We start from the raw sequence: 11,512 nt of genomic DNA, 5'->3' as shown, positions 1-11,512 counted from the left end.
GTAAGGTGGAATTTCAGTCCAGTTTTAAATGGATGAGAAAAATGTGGTATTTACACACAGTAGTTGTAGAGAAGGGTAAACTGGAGGCATTTGTACCTGAGGTTTCTCATTCATTTTTTGTTGTTTTTGAGACAGCTCTCGCTCTGTAGTTCAGGCTGGCCTCAAACTTACGAGATCCTCCTGCCTTGCTTCTCAGGTGCTGGGGTTACAGGCATGTACCACCACACCCGGCAGTTTCTTGTTCATGTAGAAGTCCACTGCAAGTTGAAGGATGATTATTTTGCTCATCCCAGTAACTCAGATGACACAGCCACCACCTTTTCAAACCATCAGTAAACCAATCAAGGCAAAGACAAAATGTAGACAGCCTCACATCAGCAGTTTAATGTTTCAGTTCACAAGCGACACGTTATATTTGCCAATTCAAACTCCACAGCCAGACAGGTGGCTCCATTCAACCCTAAGAGCCGTAATTCTGCTCTGTATCCGATTGTCTGGAGTGGGCAGTCCTAAGGACTTCTACCGACCAGCTCTCTGGCCAACCGTTATTCAGTACACCTTCTTCCCACTGTCACAACACATGCCTTCCCTTCTGAAAAGAGATGACTCTAAAGTCCATGGAAACTCCATTCAGCTCAAGGTCTGCTCTTTCTAGACTCTAAACCAGGGCATGGTATATATTAATCTCTCCTTTATCTGTTCATCTATGCAAGTCTGTCCTCTACATATATGTGGTTTCAATAATGATATATAAACTAAAACAATATTCCACAAGGGAAAGATGAGAGAGCAGTTATACTCCAAAGCAACTCTATGCTCCAAGAGCCCTCTACTCTGAGGGTATAAAATGCCTTAGCACCCAATTCTGCTCCTTGGGAGGAGATCCACCATTCACTTCTGCCCAAGTCTTTGATCTCATCGTTTAGAAAGCCCTTCCTTTCAAAATTATTTTTACCTTCTCACCAATCTTGGAGGTTGCCACTGGGGAATCTATTTGGGGCCCAAGCAGATTTCTCCATCAGCTACCTCTTATTACTGATAGGCAGGGCCCAGGGTTCATTTTAAATTTGAAACAGTACTACTTTGAGTCAAGGTTTACAGTCCCCTTAACAGTACAATTCTGTAAATTTATATGATAAGTCAGCAACAAGCCAGGAGCCACCCACATTTTTAAAAGATGTACCTTCCTAAATCCTCCCTACACTTAACTCAGAACCATGAGCCTATGGGCACTGGAGGAAGGTTGACTTTATTGTTTCCTACTGAACTTTGTCTCACTGGGTACTGGTATTTCCAAATTCCTGAAAGATGGTATTTGGGATGTGGGAATAAGAAATCAAAATTTCTAGGAATTTCCAAATACACAAAATTACTATTGTGCTTTTTGTAACATATTTTAAAATAACTGTTACTATGTGAATCTTTTTTTTTTTTTTTTGAGTTACATTAAATGTTCCAGAAATTTCCTGGTAAGATATATAAATACTTGATTTATTATCATATTGTGAGATGATATTTCAGTACTAGTATTTCTGCCTCGTACAGGTGTCTGATAACAAAATGACAATGGTAACATAAATGTGAAATCATTTTGAAAATTTAAACTACCAGACTTAAGCTGTTATTCTTAAAATGAAATTTAAAAGCACACAAAGGTTTAGTTACCCTACATAATACTCTTTATTTTGTACAAATATTTCAAATATAAAAATATTCTTTCTTTTGTATTAATAGTTGTCATTAATGGTGTGCCCAAAAGCATCTCCAAATTAACATTGTTACGTTTCACAGACGGTATTTCCCCTTTTTAATGAGGAGAATATTTGATCCTGCTGCTGAAATGGACTGATTTTATTAATTTGAGTTTGGATGAGTTTCTCATTTGTTTTTTGAATGTTCCACAACATTTACATCTTTTTTTTTTTTTTTTTTGCATTTCTAATCAAACACTGGGAAGTGCCAACAAATTTGGTAGTGTTTGCATAATGTAACATTTCCATCTTTTGGCAAGGTTAACAACACTACACAGTCATGAATCAAAATTGCCAATTTAAGGACTTGTTTTGCTTCTGAAATGTGTTATTTCCTAGAACACCATTGACAGGATTGAGTAAAGTACACCACACATATAAACATATTAATATTTAACTTTACAAGACAGACATCACTAGCAGCACAAGGGGCACAAATATGTACTTATGACACAGTAATAGCTCCAAGTTAGACAGAATGATTAGAACGTGACCAATTCTCGTGTGCTCCTGTTCTGGTTCCTAGAACTACTGACCTCACCCTTAAACTCCACATGCCAGCACTCCCTACGCTTGCTTTTGGGTATGATCAATAGATTCCTTTGAAAAGTAAAACTATTACTTTTGATTGCTAGGCTTTAATCTTAAGGGACAGTTGTAATACTTTATCCTGTCCCAACAATTTCCTGACTGGCTTGCCTTGAGACTTTGAAAATATATAAATTTCTCAAGAAATGCTGGAAGAAATTCTCACACTGAGAAACAGTATGGGTCTTCTTAACCCTAATTAGAAGTTTTAGCAATTACTGTGATGGTCGTATTATTGATTTGATTAAATTTGTTACTTGAAGGCCATCTTCTACTGGTTGGGGATTATTGCCTCATCTAATAGAATCTTGCAAGTATCTCAATTTCTAGACTTTTTCTATTTTCTTTTGTCTCCATTTGCAATCCTACCATTTCTCATCTGAGTTCATTTCTTTCTTAAAGTATCTTCCCATGCAGCTAATAATCAAAATATGCGATTGTTATCTAAAATCTAACACAAAGACAAATGTTCATTAGATATATTACTTGTCTTCAAATATCATAGGCAAGTTTATCACTTCTTCATCATGGTGGAATCATTTCATGCAGCTTCACTGTTCTGCTTTGTTTTGAATGGCAGCACTCTGCTTTCACAATTAATTCCTGTATTGGTTATGGCATACAGGAGTTATTCCAAAGACAGGTTATGCTGCAAAAACAAAAATTCCCTAACCACAGTAGTTTGTAACAAAATGCTTATTTCTTCCTCACATGGCCATGTGAATAAACCCAGAGTTTCTGTTCATTTGGTAGCAGTCACTTAGGAATGCAGTCTGCCAGGGCAATCACCTTCTCAAATGTGACATCACCACGCCAAACAGAAAAGAGAGCTAAAGATGGTCACATGACAAGCTAAGTGCTCTAAACCAGAAGAATCTTTTACCCACAACTCACTCCCCAGAATGAGTCACAGTCGCACAGCAGAAATATCTGGTGAATAGCAGGAATGAAAATCACATTACATTAAAAAGGTGGGGGGCTGATTTTCAAGAGTTGAAAAAAATTCTAGATGAAGAAATTCTCTATTCTTAAGAGTGTATAATGGGACAAAAATCTCTTTCCATAGGTATTATAAGAATTTTCATTTTTTCCTCTAAAACTTACATGTATTGTTTTGATATTTTTATAGCTACATTAATTTGATAAAATATGGGTATTTTAAAATTTAAAACTGAACACTCTTCAATCTCATAGTGCACACTTAGAAATCTAGTACATGTATAAAAAATGCAGACCAAATTTTGTGAACCAAGACTTTCACTGTAATAGTTCTAACAGTGAAAATACAAGAATGGTTCTATAAGTATGATATGCCTGTAGAAAATACAGAGTAGGTGTATTGTCTGTATTGTGCTTGTGATATGTTGTAAAATGTTGTATGTCTGTTAATGTTTCCCTCCTTTTATCTTTAAAAAAAAAAAGAAAATACAGAGTAGGGACTGGCAGACGTCTGTTGAAAGGGCTATACTGTAAAATATATGGTCTCTTTCACACACAACTGGACTGTATACAAATATACAACAGACAATATGTAAACAAATGGCATGGTTGTTCCAATAAAATTTTGTTTCGAAAAACAAGTAGCCAGGGGGCTGGGGATTTAGCTCAGCGGCAAAAAGCGCCTGCCTGGCATGGGCAAGGTCTTGAGTTCGGTTCCCGGTACCGCAGAAAAACAAAAAAAAAAAAAAAGAAAAGAAAAACAAGTAGCCAGCCAAGGGTCATAAGTTTGCTAGCCTTCAATAGAAAGCAGTTAAAATATTTTGAATACAGCAATAAAAATTTAAATATTTTATAAGTTTAAAACTATACTATACTGTTCCTAAATTCTCCACAAAGGACACACTTTACTTTAGAGAGGAAAAGGTAACTTTTAAAAGGTACAGTTGAAGTGGCCATGTAATTCAGTCAATTCTTTTGCAGAAGTTTTTGGAAAAATCAGATGACTCCAAAGTACCTGGGACATTTCCCAGAAACCAAAACCTGAGGGAACTTGTGTAATTAGCATTTAGGCCCTAATATCTGTACACAGCTTCACCAGTAATCTTCATGAAGATACCCCACATCAATGAAGACTACATTATGCTTAGAATACTCTTTTAAATAAAGAAGGTGATTCTGTAATACTTTAAACAAGCCATTAAAAATTAGCTTTCTGTTTTGTGTTTGTTTTTTGAATCAGGGTCCAGCTATATATTTCAGGTTGGTCTTGACCTCCTTCTGCCTCAGCCTCCTCTTGCATGCTGAGTTTACAGACATATATCATGCTTGGCCTTTACATGGTTTTAGGTAAAGGTCATTAGAGTGCATAACTGACCTGCACATTCAAATCTAAGCACTCTAAGACGGGGGTAAGCGAACTGTGGTCCAGGGGCCAAATCCAGCCAACATCCTTTTCTGTAAACAAAGTTTTACTAGAACACAAATAGGATCATCATTTACATATTACTACTCCTCCCTGCACACACGTTTTCACACTACCAGGTGGATTTCAGTAACTGCAATGACACAACCTACACTTACTTACTATGGAGAATTAGTATGCCACTCACCCCCCACTGTTACTCACAGATTTGGTGTGCATACCTGAATTGCTACAGGTAGTTCCTGACTGGCGCTTGTCGATGTAAACCAACAACAGTTAACAAGTACAATGCTTAGTTCAACACTTTTGTTTATTTTGTTTTTATTGTCAGATTTTCTCAGTGAAAGATTTACAGACTGGTATAGGTCCCTTTTCTCACTGGTAGACAGGTATAGTTTGTGGATCAGCTACTTTGAATATCACTACTCTAAAGACACAGGGAGCAGGGGTAAAAATTACCCAAATCTCAAAAAGGATTCTGGTTTCACCTAAAAGACTTATTTTCACAAAGTACTTGAGAGACCTAAAATGATAGGCTCTGCTACAAATTGAATGAAACTCAGAAAATGATTCCTATGGAGTCAGACTTTTTTCTACTCCCTGCTCTTTGAAGGCTCATCTAACTCCAGAATTTCTTCCTGGTGTAAACTATGTTTCAACAAGGTAAAGGATGACAGCTAATGGGTCTCACTATCTTTTCTTGGGAGCAAGAAGGATGAAAACATTAGTTCTTCCTCAAATATTCAAGAAAATAAATAGAATTATATTTTTTCCTATTTAACATCTTAAGTTGCTGAACAGCTTTAAAAGTACAATATTAAATGGTTTTTCTCTGAAGTGAAAGTATAAAGCTACTATTCTCTAAATATTAGTGATATTACCCCCATATTTTAGTTCTAATTTAAAATAAGTCAGACATCAGCTAAAGAATACAGAATGAAATTGTATTATTTTTAAAGAAGAAATTTCTTTAAACAAGTGTACAATGTCTAAAGTAGCAAAGTTAATTTAAATCAGGCAGTGATCTGAAAAATACAATTGTTCAGGGACAGATTTTTATTGCAAACACTCAAAAACTAGTACATACAGCAGAATGTTAATACTCATTTAAAATAATATTCAGTGAAACAAAATTTTAAGAATTCAAAGCACATTTTAAGAGTAAAAATGTAGCATTTTAAATAAAAGTTTATTAGAACTTTAAAGCAAACTACTGTTCATATGATTCATTTCTGTATCTATTCTCTTCTAGATAATTAAAAAAAACCTGAAAAGCCAAATTAGCAGTTAACTTATAGATAAATTAGGCTAAATTCCCCAAACCAATTTTTTTACATCACTGCTTTAGGTCCCATTCGAAAGTTTTATCTTGTAATTACAGAAAAGTCACTTAAACTTGGCTGAACGCATGCCAAGACATGTTTTTAGTTCACCGCTTTACAATATCTACACTGTATCATACTTTGGTTTGGTTTCCAGACCGTTTTTATGGGTCTATTTTTAAAGACAATCATTAAAACAACATTAAAAGCATAGCAGCTACCAGAGTTTCAAAAATGGATTTCTATTTTATACAGTTAGTACAATGAGGGATTGCTGTTTACACCCTGACCAAAAGCACAAATATAAGTTCATATTTTAATAATCTCACTTTCACTGAAAGTTTAATTAAAGGTAAGCTTACAGCCCAGCAGGCTAACACCTGTATGGAGGCACACAGACTCAGATGTTCTATTTACATGCTTCTGGCAGACTGGGATGTTACACTGAATTCAAAGTTCTGCCCATCCAAATTCTCATGAGATCAGCTGAGCACTCTACACCTGCTCCACTGCCAGCATCCCACTTTCAGTCTTCATTAACAGTGCCCATCAGCTGCTACCTTAACTCAGCCATCCCAAAAAGCTGTATGGTTTCCAAATCACTTCCTTTAAGGTAACTGAAAAAGATACAGAGGTAACAGGACTTTAAGCTTAGACTGATGAGAAAGTTTGAAAAGTTTTATTAATATAGCTAATATTCTTATCATATCAGCAATTAAGTCTCATTTCTTCAAAAACTTAAATGAGAACTTCTGATCACAAACTGAAGTCTTTGTTAAAATCCTACTCATTTTTTTAAGACTTGGAAATCCATACTAATCATGCTATTACTGGTTAGTCGATCTGTTTAATAACTTAGATTGAACACACAGGCAACGTGTATGAATGACCTCTCTCATGTGTTCTATTTCTGACCTCCAAAGCCCGAGTGTGTTCACCGGAGAGCACTATTCCCAAGTGTGCTTCCTGTTGGTGCACTACGAGTGGCTGAACAATTTAACTCCTTTCTTTCTCATCTGCCAGGTGTGCTCTTGTGTCTGCTGTGCTATGACTGTTTTCTCCAGGAACGTCGTACGTTTGACCAGACACTACTTTATCAGTCTTCGCTGAGAGATCACTGCTACCTTTCTGAAGAATCTCTGTGGCTTCATACTCAAGGACCTCTGAAGGTGTCAAAGGCTCCAAATGAATACTGCCTTGTTCACTAACATCGGAACTAACAGAGTCAGGTTCATCTCTTTTTCTCAAAAACTGATCAATGCTAACATCACTTGACATTAACAGCAAATCCTTAATGTTCTTGGAGGAAAACTCAGCTTCACTGGAGCTGTGATCATCAGTCTGATCACATGATGTTGTATTTTCTGAACGTTGGCCAGTCTTCAGTTCCATTTCCTGACCAACATGCCTTATTTCTTTTTCCTTTTCCCCTTTATCTGCACCAATGTGTGAATCACAACTGAAGATTTTCTTTGAGCTAGTTTCCTGGTCTGCTAGACAAGCATCATTTTCTTTATCTGAAACTGTTAAGCTTTCTTCCCTTTGTGTTGATGATGAGCCTTCAAGTAAATTTGCATGACATCCACTTTTTTCTTCTGATGAACCTTCATCTTGCTTACTGAAAAAGAAAGCCATTCATTATCTATTCATTAAAAAGTGTATTTGAACACTATAAAAATGAAGATATGCCCCAAGAAAGGAGAAAATCAGCACACATCTGCTGCTGAAAGGGGAACAATGGCGTACGGTTACCAGGATGCCATCTCCTTAGTGGAGCAGGCTCGCATCAGGAGTCTGGTGAGTGGGCCAGCAGGCTTTAGTTTTGACTGTTATTTTCTTTTTTTTTTTTTGGCTTTTTTCCAGTACTGGGAATCGAACTCACGACCTTGCGTTTGCCAGGCAGGCGCTGTGCCACTGAGCTAAATCCCCAGCCCCTTGACTGTTAGTTTCAATTGTGCGAACTCTTTTCAGGTTTTTAGTGAAATCTTCTTACAGATTTGTATGAATACCTAAAATAAAGAATATATTTGGAAAAAACCCTATTTTCTTTTATGATTTATATATTCTCTTGTGCTTAAAAAGCATTCACAAACATTTCTCTAATTTTTAGTTGTGTAATGTAAAAAACAAACATACCTTAAAAACATATGTAAGAAGAACTAAGAAAAAATATGTAAATACATGAATGCATGTATATATGTTTGTACACATATATATTTATGGGTGTTTATGCTTACAATTGGGTATGAATAAAAACTATCTAGTGAATCATAAAATAGCAGAGACCAAAGATCTCTAGAATTTGCAGCTCCTTAGATTTCAGGACGCTCACTTTAACAAAGCACATGCTCACACATGCCGACTTCTTACACTTAATCTACTTGGAATTTAGACTGTAGCACCATTTTCAAATGGTCATTTATCATGTATTAAATTATTGTATGTATAAGGCTATTTCTCTGGGATCTATTTTGTTCTACTAATTTATCTTTACACTATTCTTGGCCAACATAACACAATCTTCACAAAAGATTAATGAGTGTGTATTATTCTCTAGTACAGCAAATCACCTACATTTCAATATTCAAAATCTTCAGTTTTAAAATATAAAACGTATTTGTACAATGATACTCATTAAAAAATCCTAAAGTAGTAAATACACAAAAACTTAATGTCGAACAGAAATTATTAAATATATTATGACATTAATAAATGGAAAAATCAAAATCTTTTAATTTTTCAGTTTCCAAACCAAGTCTCATTGAGATTTTTAAATGCTGATTGAAATCATACATTAATTTGGAAAATGACTTATCAAACAAATTATTTCAGTAAATTTTGGCTTCTCTTTATACATAGTTCTCATTTTTGTTACTATTATGAAGAAACATTTTGTCCATTATAATTTGTAACTATACGTTACTGGTCCATCAGAAAGATTTAGATTTTTTTATATCAAGCCACTTTAATTTATAGTCATTAATTCTCATCATTTTTAGGTCATTTTCCTGGATCTTATTTTTTCCTCATTTCAAATATATGTATGACTTTTATTTATTTATTTTTAAAATAAAGCAGATGATTTATGTGAAACTAGGGAAAGGAGGAAGAGAGCCAGAGAGAGTACTACTCTGGACAAGTAAGTAGTATCTGAAAGGGAAATACTCCTGATTTTTGGATAGATCATATTGGACAAACTATAATTTACAAAAAATGTTAAGTAATATAAAAATCACCAGTCTGATTTTCCTAACTCTAGGTGAATTGTTGTTATCCACCCCTCAAGAAATTTAGGAAAAATTCTAGGTGAAGAAAGGGCTACATAACTTTATTAGTGACGCTCAAGAAACATCTTGATGTATTATTCACTAATTTATCTGGAAGGGTAAACATTGAATTAATCTCAACAAATTAATAAACAACCTACTCTGAAATAAGCTATCAAGGCAGAAATGGGGAAAATACTTAAAAGACTAAACAAAATGATCTTTGAGTGAAGTTCTAATCAGAATGCTGGGATTCTCTTCTGTCTTTTCAAAAAAGACAGAATCAATTCTTGAATTCTGAAACTTGTAAGTTTAGATCCTTCCACAGAAATAGATTTATAGAGCTTTATGAAAATACTTTAAAAATATTTTAAGATTGCCTATTAGCAGTAATTATCCCAATATTATAACTCGCAACATACTGTAATTATATCTGTTTAATAGGGGCAATTAACAGTTTTTAACATTTACCAAAAAAATTAACAACATAAAATACTCTGTAAATGTAAAAAAGATTTTAAAACCAACAGTCAGGGGAATACTTTTGCTGGACTAAAATTTCAATATCTGATTTTAATTAAAGTCACTACTAAACAACAATACCAATACATATAGTATAAAGGTTAAATAGCTTTCATAGCTAACTATAAAGTAATATAGGTCAAGTGTTACTTTATATACTTGAATTTCAAAAGATTCCTTCTATTTACCTTTTGGCATTTGATGTTTTGGTTTCTCCTTCAGATATATTAGGTCTTGCAATGTCCTGAAATGATTAATAATATTTTTATCTTACACTCATAGCAAAACTTAAATTGTATTAAATTTCTAAATAAAAGAAAGTGTAAAACAATACACCAAAGAAAACAGAAAAATAATTTTTAATTTAAAGCATAGAATAATTCTCACAATTAAAAGTAGGTTTCAAAAATATTTAAAGTCAAGAATTTCACTGCATCAAAAGTTTCTGAATCCAAGACAAGAGGCAGTTACCCAGTTATATCAATACCTATTTTCCTTAACTCTCTTTCAAATATGGACCATAACTACAATTACTTGAATAGGAAGTAGTAAAATGCAACTTGAATTCGAGTAAGTAATTCATCTACAATATTTTATATAAATACGCTAACTACAAACACTTAGAAAAAACATTTCTGAAATTTTGATTCCATATTGCAGTCATTATAGCCTTTTCACTATCAAATGCAGAGTATGAAAATAGACAAAGGGAAGAAATATTTTGCTTATTTCAAATGTTTTAAGAGGAAAAAAATACAGGGAAAGCCCAGTATGCCAGGAGCTACACTGACATTCTGTAACAACTACCAGCTATTGAGTAAATAGGATGTATAAAGTATTATGTTAAAACTTTACATTCACTATTTACAAAGGAGAAATAAGTGGGCTGAGTAGAAAACCCAGCAAAGATTCTAATCCAGGCCTAGTTTTTAACACCTATAGCAGCCTGTGGAACTGGAAGAGTTTATTGTTTGTCTCCTTATCTTCCTAAACTCTGCTAAAATGAGGGCAAAGAAATAAGATTTTTACTCACAAAGACCGAGAATAGCCCAAGCACACTAATTACTGAAGTGACCTCAGTGAGTCTGCAGAAGACGGAAGGCGTCACACTGAACCACCAGCAGTGGGACAGGCAGGAGTCAAGTCTGTCTGAAGAACCTAAAACATCTTGCATCTCGAAGAACCCAGTACAAAAGGCAAAAAAAGAAAAAGGACAAGGACTGCTAGGAAATCTAAATGCTCCTTCTTTACCACAGAGGTTAAAAGTTAAGATGAACACCAGCAAAAGGCAGGCGTGAGTGCTGAGGGAAAACAGGAGGGCTTCCAAGTCCGTAATATTGAACAGAGAAATACATCCAGTCCCTGCTCTCACCTGAGTCCCAGAATGCCAGAGTCAGAGGACTCACTCCCCACTCTACCACCCCAGTAAGAATTTAGAAGACTTCTCTTTGAAGAAAATCATCAATCCCAAAGAAAGATTTCTTATAGTGACTTTCAGAGCATTCTCTTCACAAAAAAAATCAGCTCACCATCTTATTTTCCTACATTACAATGTAAACATTACCCATATAGATTGTACAGTGCACAAGTCCAGGAAGCAATATTCACATTATAATTCACATCAACAGGTCTCAAAAGTGTAAGTTACATACACCTAGGGAATCCAAGCCACTTTCAGGAGGCATGTCAGGCATGTCATAA

At 34.8% G+C, this 11,512-nt stretch overlaps 1 protein-coding gene across 3 annotated transcripts in view; it reads right to left on the bottom strand.

Annotated features, from left to right (window-relative positions):
- Positions 1–4,993: 4,993 nt before the first annotated feature.
- Positions 4,994–11,512, bottom strand: part of Znf280d (zinc finger protein 280D) — an 84,807-nt gene continuing 78,288 nt past the window's right edge. For all 3 annotated transcript variants that reach the window (XM_005393863.2, XM_013518972.1, XM_013518973.1), the window contains 2 exons: positions 10,000–10,055; positions 4,994–7,641 (listed from right to left, as the gene is read on the bottom strand). In XM_005393863.2, the coding sequence (XP_005393920.1) occupies positions 7,020–7,641; positions 10,000–10,055 (678 nt within the window). In that variant the 3' untranslated portion in view covers positions 4,994–7,019. The remainder of the gene's footprint in view (positions 7,642–9,999; positions 10,056–11,512) is intronic.

Source organism: Chinchilla lanigera, unplaced genomic scaffold, assembly GCF_000276665.1.
Source record: "Chinchilla lanigera isolate Chin_1 unplaced genomic scaffold, ChiLan1.0 scaffold00049, whole genome shotgun sequence".
Lineage (NCBI taxonomy): Eukaryota > Metazoa > Chordata > Mammalia > Rodentia > Chinchillidae > Chinchilla > Chinchilla lanigera.
The sequence above is the reverse complement of the archived record's forward strand: the minus strand, read 5'-3'. Positions and strand labels throughout refer to the sequence as shown.